The sequence below is a fragment of the Pholcus phalangioides genome, unplaced genomic scaffold (assembly GCF_987345545.1).
Source record: "Pholcus phalangioides strain wild (caught in Gottingen) unplaced genomic scaffold, Ppha-v1.0 ptg000010l_1, whole genome shotgun sequence".
Taxonomy (NCBI): Eukaryota; Metazoa; Arthropoda; class Arachnida; order Araneae; family Pholcidae; genus Pholcus; species Pholcus phalangioides.
Window position 1 is genome coordinate 26,474,735 of NW_028301603.1, and position 21,116 is coordinate 26,495,850.

General features: G+C 34.6%; 1 protein-coding gene across 5 annotated transcripts in view; it reads right to left on the bottom strand.

Moving 5' to 3' along the window:
• Nucleotides 1-21,116, bottom strand: part of Upf2 (UPF2 regulator of nonsense mediated mRNA decay) — a 228,607-nt gene that overhangs the window by 64,788 nt on the left and 142,703 nt on the right. For all 5 annotated transcript variants that reach the window (XM_089237947.1, XM_089237950.1, XM_089237948.1 and 2 more), the window contains exons 31-34: nt 15,944-16,127; nt 14,066-14,158; nt 6,940-7,034; nt 2,983-3,156 (exon numbers count right to left, since the gene is read on the bottom strand). In XM_089237947.1, coding sequence (XP_089094073.1) covers nt 2,983-3,156; nt 6,940-7,034; nt 14,066-14,158; nt 15,944-16,127 — 546 coding nt within the window. The remainder of the gene's footprint in view (nt 1-2,982; nt 3,157-6,939; nt 7,035-14,065; nt 14,159-15,943; nt 16,128-21,116) is intronic.

Here is a 21,116-nt window from a genome sequence, read left to right on the forward strand (position 1 = left end):
ATAAAATCCCTACTCAAAAACTGAAGTCAAATTAAAATAGGGATTTTACATACATAGAAGTTAAACCCTTGGGAATAAAATTCCTACGCAAAAAAGTAGTGAAATTGGAGGCCAAAACTTCAATGATGTAAAAATAAATATTGTGTTCAATCAGAAACGCTGTGAACAAACATTCTGCGCGAATGACCCCAAAATCATTGGAAGATGAAGGAAAACACCGTCAATTTTTGAAGAACACTGACTTTTTGTGACACTTGCTTGTCTTTTTTTTCATTTCACATGAGTGATGATGTCACTCTTTCCACCATGACTGATGTTTATGTCCGTAACACAACTTGTACAAAAAGGAAAAGTCGGCCCTCTTCTGGAACGTTTGATGAAAGGAAATTCATCGGGGTATAAGCATCTTTAAAATTGATTAAATATGTTTTTGCTTATCAGTATTCATGCTTTGTTATATCGCACGTACGTAACTTCAACAACAGAAATTTTGACCATATGCGCGTCACTATAATCTTATCCAATTATTATCCAGGACTATTGGCTGCTAAGCCATTTCCCTGCACGATAAGACAAACAACTTTCTTGTTACCATCAGAGGGTTTGTAAAACTTCCTTAAAAAGGGAATTTCCCCATTTACAACGTGATTTCGAAAGGGGAAAAAAAGAGGCTTCATGCCCCACAAGAAATTCCTTAGGGATTGTTTTCATAAGCGGGGATTTTTTTTAATGAAGTAGGGAATTTTTAGGGACAATTATGGATTTTTGTGATTTTCGTAAAAATTCGGGAGATTTAAGAACTTTTCGGGAGGTCGAGCGATGAAGCTAAAATTCGGGAGATTCCCGAAAAATTCGGGAGACTTGGCAGCTATGCTATTCTTTTGTGGATGCAGGATACAGCCTATGAAAATTGGCTCTCCCTTTTCCCCCTTCTTCCTACTCTCTGTACTGGAGAGTAGTAACAGTCTAAGAGCTGCACAAATCTAACACACCTTGGCAAAATTTGCACATTTGTGACTACAATTGGCAGAACAATGATGAAGTGGTTATATTGTGCCATAATGGCACTGAGGCACCACGTCTGACAAATTATGGCTTTGGCTCTACAAACCTTAGGGGCTGCCTCTTCCCATCAAAAATGAAATTACTGAGAAATACATACCTGCACTCTTGGGGGGGGGGAGAAGAACTTAACAAGCCAGGGGGTCTATTACGCTCATGTCGTTATACAACGAGGTCGTTAGTGACGTCACGCCCTTAACGCAAATTCTCAACGAGCCTCATAACGCAAATCTCAGCTACCATTGTCAAAAACTTGATTTTTCTCAGCAACCCGCGGTATGTCGTTATCTATTTTACGAAAAACTCCCTGGTCCGAGAGTTGCGTTAGCTCCGGAAGGGATGGACCAATCGGATAATTTTTTCCAGTGCTGATAATAATCATCACTATCAACGAGTGCTGCAGCACGTGTGTTATTATTTTATTTACTCGTGCGCGTTGGTTGTCCCTAATTTTCTAAGCTACATTTTTTTTTTAAATTCATCCGGATTCTTTTTATTTTCATCAAATATTTGAGAAAAGATAGGCTATACACGCACATGATACTGCCGCGGGGAAATTTTCTAAATTATTACGTTTAAAAAATGATTTTCTATTGAAGTTCAATGATATGAATTTGCAAAACGACTATCAAAAATATCATCATCATATATTACAATGTTTTTAACACATTTATCTACCGTCTTGATATTAAGTCAAAATCAAGAACAAGTAACCTTTTATTTACATCATCAATTAGACAATTGGTTTCCTTGTGTCACACATGAAAATGAAGTGCCACTAAATTTACACTGTTGTTGACATCTTTTTTATACTCTGATCAGAAAATGCACTCAAGGATTAGAAAAAATTTATTTGTTGATTAATAAAATTTACTTTGATTTTTTATAGTGTGTGTGTAATGGTGTTTACTGCATTACACTTCTGTGTACTGCACAGAAAGTAGCAATACTTAATTGATATCACAAAATATCAATGTTATTAAACGAATTAAGAAGGGGAAAATCTGGAGACGTTTAAATATATATTGACGTCGATTTTGAAAGAGGTGTAAAAAAAATATTGAGCGAATTTCTTGAAAACATCGTGATAGAGAGATTTACCAGTTAAATAATATTCTTATATTGAGATGAGTTTAAGATTAGAATAAAGGCATTTCCATGCAAGATTTTAAAAAAACAAACTGTTTTGTAGAGTGATTTATCTTTGTACCGAGTATAATAATTTATAACGATTTACCATTATGAATAATTTTTTCCAATCAGTATGTGTACAGATAACATTTTAAACGATAATGCTGTCTCTAAATCATGTTACTAAATTAAGTAACGTAATTCAGAGAATTATTATTCATTATAATGAACAACTTGATAAATTAATAATGAATGAATAATTTCCAATTCTAACTAATTTGTCTCCGTTGCTCTCACCTTCATCGAAAAATGTAAGCGCAAGCGGCCATGTTTATTTCCGTAACGCGAACATAACGAGTGGTCGCCGGTTCTCGTTAGTTAACGTTTTACGTAGCGATGTCGATAACGAAAATCGCCTTTAATCAACCTTTAGCGATGGTGATGCAAATCTATCCCACAATGCACCGCAAACCCCAAACACGTTTGAAACGCGGGCATAACGACATGAGCGTAATAGATCCCCAGAGTTCTTGGAGGAAAAGAGAAGAAAAAGACACGAGAGAGAAAGCTAGGTCTGGAGAAGGAAATTTATATAAGTTTTCTGTAATTTTTTTTTTTCATTTTGCATTGTGGGTTGAAAAAATAACTTTCCTGATTTCCTGAACAAATCTTCAGGAATTTTGGAATAGAAATTCCCGAGAATGGGTGGGAAGGAATTACTGCTCAAAATCCCTACTCACATACAATCCATTTTACATATAGACCTTTTGAGCCCTAAAGAATACATACCAACATACTCTCCGACAACATTTTGTCAAAAGCAGACATGAAATCCTCATCTTCAGTACACTGAAAGTGTTTAGGAGCTCTGGTGATAATAACTGGATCTTGACTGCTATTTTCATAAACATGATCATTGTCATCACTTAGAGACATCTCCCGCGCATTAGGGATGCTCTCATCCTGAAAAGAAAAATGCAAAATTAACATAATATCAGTGTCATATCTAAGTATTTCACTGAAAATCGACAACTATAACACAATATGGTTAATACTCTCTGAAAGTGAAAAAATTCAAGGACTATTCAAGCATTTTTCCAGGCAAAATAGAAAAATTCCGGGACATTCATAACATGGTTGATAAAAATCATGGTTTTTTTCAAAAAATTAAATTAATTGGATTTTTTTATTTATGTTCCACATTTACTCATTTTAATTTTGAGTTTGAAATGCTAATTTATTAAAAATAAATAATTTTTAAAACAATTATATTTCTAATTTTAGCTTGTAGATAATATTATTCTACTATCATATTTAATTAAATTTAAGCTGTCAAATTTAAGCCTCGAGTTTGATTCGGGGGAAAATTCCACTTGTGAGTTTGAATTTTAAATTTTCACACCTGTAAGGGAGGGAGGGTCCTGTCGGTTTGTTCAAAATAACTTTTTTCGAGCTATTGAAAAGTTTTCATGTTAATTTTGTAGAGAATGTCATCACGGATACTGAAAAAAAAAAACCAAATTTATGCCTCCAGTTTGAATCGGGAGAAAAATCCACACATGAGTTTGAATTTCAAATTTTCACACCTCTAAGGGAGGGTCCTCTCGGTTTTTGGAAAATTACTTTTCTAGAGCTATTGAAAAGTTTTAATGTTTTTTTTGTGGAGAATTTCATCACAGATAGGGAAAACAGAACAATATTTCTGCTTTCACTTTTTCATAAAAATGAAAATTCGGAAAATAACGATACAAGTCATCTGAATTTTATTCTTACTGAAATTAAGAATTAAAATTATTTTTTCAACTGTGTAATTACTAGCTATAGTACCCGGTGCTGCCCGGGTTTTCTTCAATGGGGCTTTTTGGATAATGTGATATCCCCCTCTTTGAGAGACATACAAACCATCTCTAAGGTAACCAGTATGAGGACTTCCTGCGCGAATCATGAAAGAAACAAATCTAGATTTAAAGAAACATAGAAATGAATGAATTAAAAGGCAATACGGAGACATTAATTTTCATGCTTGAGAAGATATAAATAAAAAGTTGAAATCAATATTATTGCATGACTCCCAACTCAAAAGTAGGTCCGGTTGATTACTTCATATTTAATCTCCTGGGCTTCGTATATCTCTAAGCGAACTCTTATTTCAAAAATCGAGAATTCTATACAATCTTTAAAATTATTGAAGTGACAGAAAACCTCATGAAAGTTCCGCATTTATACAGTAAAATCGGCAATTTTAACACTGATTTCTATGGGGATCATCCTTTGCCTGACCCTCAAAGTGATGCTGATGATGGTGTCTATTCAAAAAGCTCTCATTACTGGCAGGACTGAAAAAAGTGGTAAACCATTATAAAGGCATAAACTATTATACATACACTGGCAGCGTTAAAGAAGTGACAAACCATAGTAAAGGCATATACAAGTCTGAAACCTATTGCTAGGGAACCAAGGTAACCAAACATTCCGAAAGTGATTGTTTAGGCGCAAAAACCATTGTTGCCTGACAGTTTTTTGCCCATTTGGGGCACTTGCCCTGCTCTGAATTTTTTTTAAAGTAGCCTATTGTTCAAATCGGGTCCTGTATGGTATATATGTAAAATTTGGCGACGATCGATCTAAAATTGTAGATTTGTATAGAGAACATATACACACACACAGACAGAAAATCACTTTTATATGTAGATATAACTATCTTAACGTTTTTTTCCCCTAATAGAATCTATTTAAATATATACTGCTTCAACGTGACAGTGCTTTATTTTCTTCCTTTAATGATTTTTGGCAATATTAGCAATAACTGGCAACTTTGCTTACCTTTGACATCATATTTGGTGACATACAGCAATTTTGCTGTATGTTTATAGAGAAAATATGGTTAGCCTTCATTTATGCAACACACTTCATTTATTAATATACAGGGTGGGCAAAAAGTTAGTAGAAACTTTAAAAATGAATAAAAACCAGAAAAATAACCGAAATAAAAAAATGGTTTGCAGGACCATCACTAGGTCACGAGAATTTAAAACAGGAAAAAGAAGCTGATAGGTAGCATTGGTATGAGCGACTTTAGTGGAAATATGCGAATGAGTTGGTTATAAGAACTTGCGCTCCTAATCCAAAAGCAGTTTACCGCGCGGCTGCTAATGGAATACAATAATGATTATACAGGAATTTTGGCAACCAAGATCATGCACCTGATTAATGATTGCCGATAAATGCTACGAAAACAAAGTCGCGTCTTTGCCAGTTGCTTAAATACGGTCACAGAGACTTTTTTACGGCTGCTCGCGCGCGCGCGATGGAAACGACTATGACTGTCCTCTATGGGTGTTTTCCCTAACGACGACAGTAATTATTGACGCCACGACAACGTGAAAGCTCGCGTAAAATCTAATTTTCTGCCAAAATCCGGAGAAATTTTAACAAATCCGGAGAGCGGGAGGAAGGATGAAAAATCCGGAGTCTCCCACCTAAATCGGGAGAGTTGGTAGGTCTGCAATGCCAAAATATACATTAAAAAACCTGAATTAAACAGAGTCTGTCTAACGCGGAAATGGAAAGTTCACCCTTTAACAGAAAATTTCACACAAATACTGGGAGTGTTTGATGACCAATAGACCAAAGGATCATACAAAATATTAAAGTGCTCCACCCAAATTTTTTATGCAATCCATGCTTGCAAATGAGAGTTAGTTTCTGTACTCGATACTATGATTCTGATAAGTCATATGTAGTAAAGCAGTTTCTTTCTGAAATTGTAGCAAAATTTTGCAGAAAAGCAGGCTCTTCCATGGGAGAAATCAGTGTGTGTTGAATTTCCAAATGATATGCAAGATTTACAAAATTGTATGCAAGCTGTCTGCATTTCCATGATCGTAAGGCTGTGCAGGGCAGAAATAATCAGAGAAAGACAATAGCAGAAAATTCAAGGGGTGGACAATTTTAGGTGGTGATAAAAACACAGTTATAAAATCAAATTTTACAGTGCTAGGGGCGGCAAAATCATGTTGCTCTTCCCTTACAAAATTTGTAGTTACCACCCTGATGCTGAGGATTACATAAACATATATGATAACATACAAACCGAAACTGACATGACAGATATTGACACCCTAATTAAAAAATTTTGAAGTTAAAAGAATGTAAATGTAGTTATTTTAGAAGAAAAACAGCGTAGGTTGCATTTTATACAGATGCCGTCAAAATCTAAATAGTATAATCACAGTAGTTAATGATTATAGACTAATTATGTTTATTTATTTTATCTTCGATTTGTTTATTTCTATTTTATTTCAATCACAGACAAGATAGTTATAAAATTTTATACATTATATCAATTGAACCTTTATTAAATGGAAACTTGTGTTCAAAGGGATAAAAATCTCAGTCTCTTGCAATTCCATTGAAGACAGCTTTTACTGTATTATAGTAATCAACGCAATATTATAGCTATACGCAATCAAGATTACTGATCAAATTCCTCATCCTAGACTGAAGAATGAGCAGGTAAGGTTAAGCAATCCATTGATGTTTATCATATTTACCAATACCAGCTAGGAATAATGCATACATAATCCCTGGTCAATATGATAAACTTGCAACTTCCATTAAACTTATCAAAATTGTCAGTAATTATGTATAATCACATCAGATTTATCACATTTACCATAACATGTACATATCACTAATTTCAATAAATGAAAGTAACACCAAGAAACAAGTTTATATACAACTAACCTCAAGAGGCTGACTTTGACTTCCACTGTAGCCATCTGTATCAGTTTCACCTTCTTGAAAACTGTACTCACTATGACCTTCATCATCTGGATCTTCTACAGATAGAGTGATAAATTTGGATTGTCAGACCTGAACCTAATGAACTTTTTGCAAATTTAATCACTTGCATGATATTAAGCTACAGACATTACTGATATTAGATAGAAATAAGGTATGGGGCAGGATTCCCTTGAATTCAAAATAAAATATTTGGTCATTCGAATAAATTGTGCTATTTGATTCCTTAATTTTAAAACTTTTATAAAAGAAAATGAAAAGTTCATACAAATGAGCAATATTCTTTTTAATTTTTCATTGATAGTTTCAATACTGATTCAGACAATGAAGAACTTGGCAATAATGTGCAAATAGTTTTTTCTTCTTTTTTTTGTGAATGACGAAAACATGGTCATTTGTGTGCTGCCAACATTGTAAAAAATGCACCAGATTCAAATAAATACACTTGTTCAAGGATCAGAGATATAAAAACTTTATTGGTAGGCTTTATTCTATTCTGATGCCTAAAAAAATGATGTAAGTAGGGCAAATATTCATGAAACTCATTCCATTTGTGGCTCCAAGAAATCAAATTGCGGGGAGGACAAATGATGTTATCGAGAAGTCAGCTTCTATTATGACACAACTTCAAAGTTTCTCAAGGGGAAATTTTGTTTTTGGTGCAAGATTGCAAAGAATTTAAGAATTTTGGCGTTTTTGTAACAAAATGTAACAAATGGCTGGACATTGTAGCAGCTTGTAGCAATTGTAGCAGATCCCCCCCCACCTGCATTAAGATATTTACAATTTCAACTGTGTCTGAGTCCATATCAAACAATATTTTGATTATCTAATCACAGAGAGAACTATTTCTCAAATTATACTTAATTTATATATATAAAATTTATTTTCTGTCTGTGTTCTCTATACAAATCTACAATTTTCGATCTATTGTCACCAAATTTTGCAGATATACCAAACGGAACTGACTTGAATGACAGGCTACTTTAAAAGTTTATCAGAGCAGGTCAAAAGCCAGAAATAGGCAAAAAAAACTGTCTGGCAACAATGGTTTCTGGGCCTCAACAATCACTTTTGGAATGTTTATTTTAGTTACCATGGTCCCCTAGCAATGTGTTTCAGACGTGTATATTAGGGTGGAACGAAAAAAAAACATTTTCAAAATTGCCATTGTAATAGGATTTAAAATATGCCTTTATGTAAAGAAATGCCATTCCTAATTTTTTTCCCCAAAATTCAAACTTCTTGAGGTTCCTCATCGCCCCTAAAGTTTTAAGCACGTGTGGAATTCTCTAGCATGACACCGCTTAGGAGGCTTTCCTATTCCCCTGAACTTGTGATTCGTTCAGTGACCCTGATGCTTTTCCCTTGCGTGTGTTTTCAGTATTCATCTGCAATCTTACCCCTTAACTGAGAGGGTGTATAGCAATCAAAGTGATGACCAGAAGCTTTTATTGTTGTGACATTTTATGAAATCCTAAAGAGTTGGATTCTCGGGTCTTGCCCACCTATGGCGATGTTATGCTTTGTTATTTGCTAACTCAACGCAATATGAAGGCACAACAATCAAGAAAAGATCCAGCTATTGCAGAAATTCTTGAAATTATCATGCCAAAGATAGAAAATATTTGGAAAACTGCTTCAATTCCTGCGGTTTCTCATCAACAGATACACAAAATTTTCAAAGATTTTACTGTAAATACAAGAAACTTCATAAAAATATGAAAGCAAGGAAAGATTCTCAAACTTTCAAGTTGAACTTGAAATTTTTTCAGTGCGAAGCGCGAAAATTGTTCGACATTGTAGCATGCAAATGCGATTTTGAAAACTAAGTGTGACAAGTTGAGAAAGGTCCCAAATTTAGAGCGAGATTTCTTGCAAGATCAAAGAAGTACACGCAAGATGGCCATTGGTCGAGTAAATGTCCTAACAACGAAGAAATTGGAAAAGAATGAACAAAGGAAAATGAAAATGGTATGTAATAGTATGTAATGGTATGAAACTAGTTCATCAACCACTGAAAACTCATCTATATCAAACCATTCTGAGGAAAGTGATCTATATGAGCCAAAACATAGTTTGTCGTTAGCATTTCCATTTACCAGTACCTGAAGCTGGTCCCATCAATCAGTACCGTAGTAAGTACTTCATTTGCTTTTGAAGTTCTACCATCATCCTCACAGATGAGAACTAAATTACCAAATTTTGCTCTTGCTTGTGATAGAATTGGTGTGTCTGATTGATCAGCTGCAATTATTGCGAACGCTGTGCTGGAAGATGTTGGATTATTGACGAAAGAGAAGCCAAATATGACAATAGACCGGATGAAAATAAGGCGTGAAGAAGCATCACAGAGAGTTCTTTTGCAAGATGAAATTCCTAGAACAAAATGTGCGAGGAATATATTTTGATGGTCAAAAAGACAAAACCTTAGCTAATGTCAAAGAAGGTGATTCTTTCCATAGAAGAACCATATCTGAAGAACACATAACCATATTGCAGGAACCCAAGTCAATTTATCTTGGTCACACAACTCCAAGAAGCAGTAGAGCAAGGGATATAAAGTCATCAATCCTAGACTTTTTGAAGCAAGATTTTGATAAGAAGGAATTGATGGCGATCAGATGCGTCCGGAACTGTTACCAACAGTGGTTATAAAAATGGTGTTATCAAATTAATAGAGAAAGAAATAGGCAATCCCTTGCAATGGCTTATTTGTCTTTTTCACTTCAATGAGTTACCTCTAAGGCATCTTGTGAAGCATCTAGATGGATGTTCCATCAGTCCACGCGGGCTTCAAGGTGATAATGGAAAAAAGTTTCGAAAATTGTGAAAGATTACCCATGTATATAATATATTGTGAAATTTAAATCAATCTCTAATAACCTTCCGATAATGGACAGTGACAACAGTGATTTAAGTGCAGATCAGAGATATCTTGTGGGAAAAGTACGGACAAAGAACTGGGAATCAAGAGAATTTTAAAAATTAGGAATGAATGATCATCAGAAGCAGAAATCCGTACATTCCATGTTCCGAAAATAAACTTTTCTGCTAAGCACTATTCGAAACTAATTGCATGTGATAAAGGAATTGGACCCACAAAAATGATCTGAACCTATTTTTCCATCTATACCGAATTTTCCTTGTCACACACAAGCAGTTGAACGGTGCGTATGACTAGTAACTGAAGCATCTCTTGCTGTATCAACAACCGAGAGTCGTGAAGGCTTCATTCAAGCCAAAATAAAATCAAGGAGTACTTTTCCATCATTTGAAAAAAAAAGCAGACTATTTTGCAAAAAATGAAATGCAATAACACTGTGATAACAGAGGAAGCAATAGAGGCAAAATCATCATCAGCATCACTTTGTGGGTCAGGCAAAGGATGATCCCCATAGAAATAACTGTTAAAATTGTCGATTTTACTGTAGAAATGCGGAAATTTAGTGGGGGGTTTTCCACCACATCAATAATTTTAAAATTGTATTGAATTTTTGATTTTTAAAATATTGAGTTTGCTTAGAAATACGAAGCCCAGAAAATTAAATATGAAGTAATTAGCCAGACCTTCTTTTGTGTTGGATATCCATGTTGTATATAACATTGATTTCAACTTTTTATTTATATCTTCTCAAGCATGAAAATGAAATGTCTGCGCATTGTTTTTTAGCATTCAACTGCATAAAGTCATATAGTTTAGATTGTTTTAAAATTAAATATGGGCCCGTAAAATACATCAAAGAAATTCTACAGCTTTAATTAAGCATTTTTAGAAGCAGAAATAGGCAGATGGATAACTTGAAGTTCAAAGAGGGGGGGGGGAATCTAAATACCTAGCGCCCCTTAAAAAAAGGGAAAAATACAGTGTTTTCAAAAGAATCACCCGATTTGAAATATGTATATTATTAAGAAAAATATTGAACATAGACGCTTGAGATTCATTTTATATTACATGGCTAATCAAAGTTTTTTTTACAAACCAAATTAAAGGTGCTCAATATCTCCATACTTGGGATGCACGGCATATGTCTATACAGTAGTCAAATCTGTCCCAAACTTTTGCGAGCATGTTTGCATCCACTGCTTCCATGGCTGCTGTTATGCTTATCTTCAGCTCGGCTAATGTAACTGGGAGGGAAGGCACATAAACATAGTCTTTTATAATCCCCCCCCCCAAGAAGAAATCGCACACTGTGAGGTCTGGCGTTCTTGGAGGCCAGTGATGTTTAACTGAATCGTAAGGCCCCGTATGGCCAATCCATCATTTAGGAATATGATTGCTCAAAAATTCTTGAATGTCCAAGCTCCAGTGTGGTAGTGCCCATCCTGCTGGAAAATGAAGTCATCCGAATAGGTTTCTAACTGTGGGAAAAGCCAATATTGACAAACACTGAAGTGCTGTCCAAAGAAAGAGCGTTAGTGCTACCTATCAGCAACTGCGTGAAACGTGAGATTTCCCTCTTTCTACCTACCTATTATTCAATCAAAATGGATGGATAGTTATGATTTTTTTAAAATCGGATGATTCTTTTTGGAACACCCTGTATATTCTACTATTCTCACCCTGTACAGTCGGCCCCTGTATTCGCGGGGGTGACAGCGAATACAGAAATCCGTGAATAACCGAAACCATCGTTTTTCTTGCATATCTCGTTTATTGAACATCATGAGAAAGGGCAGGGTGACGCAGAGGTAGAAAAGAATGTAAAAGAGGGTGCAACGATTATTGGCTATGTTTTTTGAAAGAACTTTTTGACTTTTCTGTTGGCCGTTTCTTCACTTCATATCATCAAGTATGTTGACAAAGCTTCCTCTACTAATTTTTCTACATGTGAAGAATGTAAAATAGAGGATCTATGTTATGAAAATAATCTACTGCTGATTTGAGCTTGCGAAGCTTTTCACTATGTTACTTGTGGTCAACTTGTCTTCTACTTCTTTATCTTGATCTTCATCTGGTACCGCTTCAGTTTCAGGACTAGTCAGATGCATTAATTTCTTCTCCGTCAATCCAGCATCAAAAGAAATTTGAATAGCATGTATTCACTAACAAGGTAACTCCTGACTTCCAGAACAAAACACAGTTTTAACCAATTCAGGAAAAGTGTTTTCATAGTCCAAGCCTTTTTATTGTTCGTCCAAAATACTGGTAGCTTTGGCTTATCCTTCCCTTCAATTCCCATGGATTTGCATTTATTATAGTGTATTTCATGTTTTTGGGCAGGTGTTTCTCCTTTGGTGGGATAGATTGTTAGGAAAACATGGGTTTTCAGAAAAATTCTACGAATTTTTCTTTTGTTGGCCGGGGGGAAATGTAACATTACCATTTAGGCCCCCGCGGAAATGGTCCTTATTCTAGTAATTTTTAATAGATTTTAATTTGTTTTACCTTATTTTGTTTCCTGGATCGATCGGCGGGATTATGTGTCTGCCGATCGACCACCATCTTTATTTTTGTTGCCAGATTCTGTTATATTTTTTACAATATTTTATTTTCTCTCATGAAGTTATGCAAATTTGACGCAAGCTCAATACCTCACCTTCGATCTTGTGATTGGTTCTGTCATGAAGCATTGTGGGAACATTCTTGTATAAAAACCAGATAGAGAGATGTGCACGACTACTACTTCTTCCGACTAACTTCCCATCTTCATTACTAAGGTGTGAGCCAGATCGTCTCTCAGTTGAAACAATATGTTAAATTTGGGAAAGTGTGCCTTTGGCACCTCACCTGTCTCATCGCTTGACCTCATGTGATAATCAAACGCTGTCGTGATCCCGTTGCCTACGGATTGATTAGTGGCCAGACCGACTACACTTGGACTTGCTTTGATGTCTGCCTCCAGTTTCCTATGCAATGGCTGACCTATAGTCTCAACGGATATTTCAAGACACAAAACTGTCCGAACCTGGTATCAGGGTTTGTGCTACTGTGGTGTATAGAAGGCCACTGATTGACTGAGACATCTTGGAGTGTCTTGTGAACAATGTGAACTAATACGTGAATACCTGGACAAGCGGTGAGAGTGTTCTATTTTATTGTCACATTGTAATAATTGAGAGAAAAGGCTAACTACGATAATTATTTGTAAAAATGTACTAATAATTAATAGAATAAATGTTTATAGTTTAACTAAAGTCTTGTTCCATTCATTATTGTCATTCATTCAATGGTCACTGGGGTTAAATTAATAAAGAACCGGAAATGCAAGACTAACGTTGCATAGTCTTGTACCCACAAAAAAACAGCAGATTCTGTATGAGAAACACATGGATCCCATAGGCGCTGCAAAGTTTTGACTGCCATGGGTGCAGCCACAGCTGAAAAAATTTCAGATTCTTTTTTTTTATATATCTCACCATAGATTCGTTGATTCCGTAATAGACCACAGCAGGTATTGTCTTACTTTCGCCAAGCATAGTCAATATATCCAATTTTTCTTGAATCAAAATTCAAATCACTTTTATTTACCTTTTTAAAGCATTATCAGTAGCACTAGAAGAATGAGCCAACCTAAACAAGCACAACTCAAATTTTGTAAACAAAACACGTGAATGACGATTGCTGAGTTGTCCAAAAAAATTTTCAATAAAGGAAGAAAAAACCATGAATACGGGGGGGGGGGGGCAGTCTGTATTTCTATGTTTCCTTAAATCTAGATTTGTTTCTTTCATGAGTCATGCAGGAAGGCACCATATTGGTTAACTTAGAGACGGTTTGTATATCCCTCAAAGAAAGAGGGAGATATCACGTGATCCAAAAAGCCTCATTGAAGAAAACCAGGGCAGCACCGGGTATTATAGCTAGTTAATAATAAAAGTAAAATAGAGAGTAGTTTAGTATAGTTTAATTTGAGTAAGTTAAAATACTAGTTTAAAAGATGCTGGATTTATACAGGCATTTTTCAAAGGCATAAAGTTCTCACCTTCTTGAATATTAAACAAGTATTTGAGTGAAAAGAAGATGAGCAGGGTCATATGACCAGAACATTACAACTATAGAATTCAGAACAGAATAGAACAGTACAGCAGGATTAATAATGACTTTTAGTATTCAGTAAGTTACCATCAACTTCTTGGATCGGACCGAGACTGGATTCCTTGCCTTCTGTTGCAGCAATTTCACTCTCATCAACATCAAAATTTGGATATATTTCAGCTGAAGAACAAATAAAATTAATGTACATACAAAAAAGCTGTATCTTCGCTAAGAAAAAAATTATAGAAATGTTTATCAAATAACAATACAAGGCGACAATAATGAAATTAAAAGAAAAAATAGTTTAATTCAACTTTCATATTTGATTCACTCATAGGTATCTTGAAGAAAAAAGGTGTTCATAAACTGTTTACAAAAAATTAGAGGGGTGATGGTACCTATCAAGAAAAACTATATTTACAATGGAACTTGTGGTTGTAATCCACTAAGGGTGTCAGAAAAGCTTAAAGTAAATTACCCATGTTGGAGTTTCAACAATGAAAATAAAATGACAAAGAAATCACAAGTTGCATAGTTTCATGCAGATTAGTGAAAGACTCCGAGGAGATGACCAAAGTAATGTCAAAGGGTGTCGTTCATATGTGAACAACATCTGTATTGTTGTCATCTGTGAATGAAAGATTGATGCACCCTCAAGCAGGCTCCTAGTGCTACATTGATTCGCTGCTGCTTTATTGCAACAAGAGGGTTCAGGGCATGTTGGGCAGTAGTGCTAATTTTATAGTACTAGAAATTTCTGTACGGCAAATGATTTGTGTCAGTGCTGTCAGCGAGAGTGCGTAGGTGTTGGCATTCCAATATAATAAATGTGCCAACACATCCTTTTCGTGAGCGAACCTTTTCTTTACCTCTCTTTTGCTGTTCGAGGGAGAAGACTTTCGTTTCTTGCAGAGTTAAGATGAAATTTTCTATGTGTCCATGTATTCTCTTTTTTTTTTATATGAGTAATGTACCGCATGTTTCTTTAAATTAATAAACTTTATATTTAGCCATTATCTGGAATTAAACAATTATTGTGGAGTCAAATTTGAGCTATCTATGGATAAATCGCCACATCAATTTAAGTGTCAGCACTCAATTTTCTATGCTAGTGATACATCCATAGATTGACAGTTATGTTCTGGAAAAGTGCTGATTCTCCTGCAGAGCAGAAATCACATGAGAGTGAGAACTTGTGCTTATTGAACAATTCTGCTGGTTTTTAAGTTTTGCTTTTCTGATACTCTGAGTGGACTGTGACCAGAAAGAAATTCTACGGTGAATATTGTTCGTCTTTTGATGGGTACAATCACCGCTGCAATTTTATCTAAACAGTTAAAAAACATCCTGTATGCATGTCTCCACATTTCAGTAATCTAAGAATGGCTAAAAAATTCTCGTTAAAAATGCTCCTAACTCGCAAGACTATTTTTTCCATGTGTTTAATACTTGTTAAAGTTAGTTCAACGCACAAAAGCTAAGTGCTTTGATCAAGTGGAAGCTGACAGCATTGTTAAGCTGCTCAGGACCATAACTGCTGTTAGGACCATATCGGAAGTTAGTTGTAGCCCTTGTGTATCCCCTTTTTCCATATGTAGTAACACATTTAAGATATTTTTCTTACACAGCAGTGATCTTTTCGAAAAAGGTACAAGATTTTTATGATAAAAGCAACTATAATGGAATTGTAGCGTTTTTAATTGTTTTTAACCACAATCAACAGAACAGCATTGCTTAAAATTTTGATGAAGGAATTATTTTGGCATGAGAATATAGATAATGCAGTCATTAGAAAATACAAATACAAATACAACGCCACAACAGGCAAAATGCCCAACGAGGTGGCTGATAAAAAGATGCCCATAAAAATATGGATGTCATATATTTCAAAAATACAGCAACCCAATTAAAAATGCAATTAACACAAATTAATGATACAAAAATAACAAAAAAATGACAACTTACCAATTTTTGGTTTGAACTCATTCAGCAGATCATTCACACCTTGCATAGCTTCTTCCAGGTTCTCGTATTGTTTCAACTTTGGTCTTAAGGAGTGTATTGTGTCATAAACACCAAACTTAACAGTCACAGGAAATGTTACCTTCTCATTATAAATATCCTGGGATCTTTTGTGCCAATAATACCTCTGAAACAACAGCATAAATAATCATATTAAGGCTAGAAATATTGTTATACTCAGAGCACAATGACAGACAACATGCACAGGAAATACCTCTACACATAATGTAAAACATAAAAAACTTCTAAATTTATAATTTGTGTGGTTGAAAAAACCAAAATTCTTCAGATTTATGGCAAAACATTTTATAAAAGTGCTACATAGCAGAGCTTTCCAAACTATGAGGCCTGCCTCCCTGGAAAGTCACAAAAATTTCCTGGAAAACACAAAACTTATAAAAATATCCGCAGATAACCACACAATACACTACTGTGGATACAAGTAGAGCTGTAACTGGGAGTGGTGGTGGTGGGGGGACAACCAGGTCTTGTGCACTGGGCATTAGACTAGAGCAGCGGTTCTCAACCAGTGCTCCGCGGAGCCCTTGGGGCTCCGTTTGAACTTCCAGGAGCTCCACGGCCACTCGAGGAAAATAAAAAAAACCAGTAAATTTGAAAAAAATTGATTATAAATATTTTTTAACAACAAAAATAGATCAATAACTTTGATGAATAAATAAAAAATTGGCCTACAGGGCTCCGGCATAGAAATTATATACCAAAAAGGGCTCCGCGAGTCAAAAAAGGTTGAGAATCGCTGGACTAGAGGCACGCAAATCACCCTTTATCTGCTGCTCCTACATTACATGGGGATGGTAAAATGCATGCTTGCTCAGGAGTTGAGGCCCTGAATTATAATTGTATCTGTATCAGGGTTGACAGGTTTTTGACACATGGCAGTGTTTGATGGTTTAGACTATCACGTCAAAAACCTTTGTCAAAAAACTCAAATATTGCTTTTAAATAAAAAAATTCCCATTGGAAATGCACATGTTAATTGCATGTAATGTTTAAAGTGACTATGTTATACAAGGAATGAATATTTAATATGATTCTAAAATAATTTTCTGCTCTCTACAGAATTACTTTGGGCAAAATATAAATGGTTTTTTCCCTTATAAAATATACAATTTGAATAAAGCATAGCATAAACACTGGAAGGAAAACTATGGAATGATTTGGCATTTTTTCTCTGATTCAAGATGATTCTTGACCTTCCAAAATTTCTTCAACTGCTTATATATATATATATATGTGTGTGTGTGTGTTCTGCTACGATATAAACCATCTGGTGTACTCTCTTTACAACAGCTAAGTGTTTAAAAAAGTTTATTACATTATATATGTAATGTTGATTTCTGTTATTATTAAATTATCTAGATAAATCAGTGAGATACTCTTATTGTGCATAACATTGAAATATATCTAGCGATCAAAATACTAAATTGTAGAACTAAAATGTCATTTAATTTAACAATGCTAGCTTGTCCATGACACTTAAGAAACTCCTGTAACTTATCCTTAGTCATTCTTGCGCTATGATATGGTATATTTATAATGCTATGGTTTTCCAATTCAAGGTGTATTTAATTTTAAATGTGCAAAACAAATGCTTTGGGCATCAAGTCCTGTCGGCTCTGCTTTGGTTGAAAATACTTTTTAAAACTGTGAATTTATACACACTGAGGTGTAAGAAATTTTTAGATGAAAATAAATGAGTTTAATTAGTGTTACTCTTATTGCGCATAGCATCAAAATATATCTAGCTATCAAAATACTAAATTGTAGGACTAAAATGTCATTTAATTTGGCAATGCTAGCTTGTATATGTCAAACTTGGTTTATTCTTACTTTTGCACTATGATATGGTACATTTACTAGCATTTATAATGCAATGGTTTTCTAATTGAAGCTGTATTCAAACGTGCAAAACAAATGCTTTGGGTATCAAGTTTTGTCAGCTCTGCTTTGGTTGAAAATACTCTTTAAAGCTCTGTGAATTTATACACCCTGATCTAAGAAATTTTTAGGTGAAAATAAATGAGTTTAATTAGTGTATTAACAGATTCTGTGTGAGAATTTTTATATGGAGTAAAATTTTGGGCAGATCAGAAAATTTAAAATATCAAAATAGATTCTCAGTAATTATAATTCCGAATATAAAACCCTTTAATCTACATTAAAAGTAAGGATTTTTTTTTATTTAGCATATCTATCAGGTTAAAAAACTATCTGACAACATTGACAATAAGTTTTTTACTGTTTTAATACTGATTTATAGTTTCTGAAATCTAAAACCTAACTCTGTGATGCTCCTATCATACATATTTTGAATAAGCAGCTCTATTCCACTTAGCAAATTGAACACAGGTAATCAGTAGTTTAGATAAAATGAACGACAAAATTATATTTTATATGTTCTACACTTTTATGTTGAAAAACTCAAAATTGCAAATTATAATTAATATTTTGTTTTAATTATTGTAATAAATTAGTGTTTAAAAATAAAACATTGTAATACACAAAAAAGTAAGTTTTTCATCATGTTATATACCTGTTGTGTTCAAAACATTATCAGAAAGCATTCATTTAGGTTTTTGATGGTTTTCGACAGTTTAAACCTGTTTTTGACGCTTGTCATGTCAGAAACCCAACCCTGGTTTAAATAGAAGTGATAGAAAGCACTGCACGAAAGCAAGTAACAGAATTTTGGACTGAACCTTTCTTCAATCTCTTCTGTGCACAAAACATTGCAAAGCTTCAGCCAGAGATTCGTGGCTGAGGTAAAACAACTTCATCCATATTGCCTTTATCCACTAATGTTCATCGCGATGCTGGTGCAGTCCAGTGGTTAGGGAGCTAGCTTTTGACTGTGCCGGGTTCGAATCTCTGTTGACATTAGTAGTCTCTGTTGACTGTTAGTAGACATGGATGTCTACTAACACATTAACAAACTCCCTGGACAGATCGTAAATATCTCTTGGGAATATGTGATGATCATGTTATTTATTAAAAAATAATAATAGTACTATTATGTATGTTAATTCCCATTCATACAGGTATAATTATTTTTGATCATGGAATGAATTGATGTGTGTGTGTGTGAATCTCTATTTTTCAAAGAAAATTTGCTTGAAGATGCATGCAACTTTCACAAACAGCAAAAAGTACCAATGCTACACTTTACTTAAGTAAAGATCATTATCATCTTGTTATTTATTCCGTTTTCTATTCATGTTTTACAGTCGAATCCCGTTATAAAACTCCAAGAGACAGGAGAAATCACTTTGTTATAATGAAATTTTGTTATAAAAGAATCCCAGGTTTTAGCGTTATTCCTATGTAAACTTATTTGGGGGATTAGAAAAGTGTTCGTTAAAACAAGATTTTCGCTATAACGGTATTCCCTAAAACAGGATTCGACTGCATATCAATATTTCAATTCAATGCTCAGCAAATATGATTCAATTTTTTTTAAACATATTTGATTAGGTTTTTTTGTGAGAATTTGTAAAGACTTGAATGAAAATTAAATTTTTGGGGTCTGGGCCTGTACTTACAGCTAACCACTTGGCTGTGCTATTGAAGTTACAGATACCTTCTTTCTTTTTTTTCAAACACTTCAGTAGGAGTTGCAGAAAATAATTTGAATAGGCACTACATGCTCTACATGATTTTTTTTTAAAAGGAGTTTTTCCCTTGACCTTCAGTGCACTCCATCATCTCCAGATGATTTTTTTTCAGAGAAATTTTTCAAAATGAATTTCTTAAAATGACGTACAGATAGCATACACATATATATTCTAGTTTTTTTTTAAATTATTCATCTGTTTTCTAACACGTTTGCTTGTACTATGTGGGATGATTGTACATTGTTGAGTGGTGGTAGAGTGTCTGCCTACCCCCAATCACTCTTTTGTTGGTGATTGTAGATTTGAACCCAGATTCTTTGTTTGTATCACACTTTCTTTTCTATTGTATTACACAATGAAACCCATACAAAATCATACGCCAATCTAAATCTAAAATAATATTCCATTTTAGACAAGTATCCATTTTATAAAGGTGTACACACACATAAAAACATTAATCAATGAAGGGACCATTTCTTGATTCCGTTGAAGACAGGTTTCTATCTCATAAAGTCTGTCTTAGATAGGTTTCACTGCACAGTGATACCTCAGCTTACAAAGTTTTCGGCTAACAAACATGATTTCAGAACGAATTATCTTTGTTAGTCAAGGTATCACTATATTTGCAACGTATGGGTTTGAGTACCATCTACTTTTCACAAAATTTAACTGAAAAAGAATGAAATTTTTTTACTTAGCTGTTTTGAGAGCAGCATTTTTGTGACTATTCCTGCAGAGTTAAAGAAAATATTAATGAGTTCTCAAAATATAAATACACTGAAGTCATGGGATACCTATTAATAGTGCTGCCAGGTAAAAGGAGGTCCCACGCGATATTAAGAGGTGATCCCATGACTTTTGGCAGGCACTTCAGTGTAAAAGATACTCATCAGGTATTATTTTTTTAATACTTCATAATATATTTTACACTTAAATATATATACAGGGTGTTCTGTTAATGGGCCGACAAACCCAGAGGGTTGTTAGTAGACATCAAGAGGAACAAAAATTGCAATGGAACATGGTGTCGCAAACCATGTTGAGAGAGTGAAAATCGCAAAAAATGCATGCAGGTTTCGACGTCACGCTGGAACAAGAAAAAATACAATAATAACTACAAAAAGATTTATTTGATTAATTATTACTAGAGTTGTTGGAAGTGGTGGCCACTGATGTCATAGCACAGTCTACAACAACGTAAAAACGATTCTCGGATGCGCTTGAAGATACCAGGTATGCTTTTGATGTCTGCCGCAGCGACGACAACCTCATCGGATATTGCTGTTGGTACATACGCTATGCTAAGTGCCTATTGCCATCTGCTTGAATGTAAATCAGATGTATATCAGCATATTCCTCATTCGTGTAGTCAGCCATCACGATACTCATTGAAACAGACAACGTACGCAACGCATGATCCTACCCTAGCGTATGCATTTTGTGACGCTGCTTACATCAGATACGGTAAGCTAACCCACGAACTC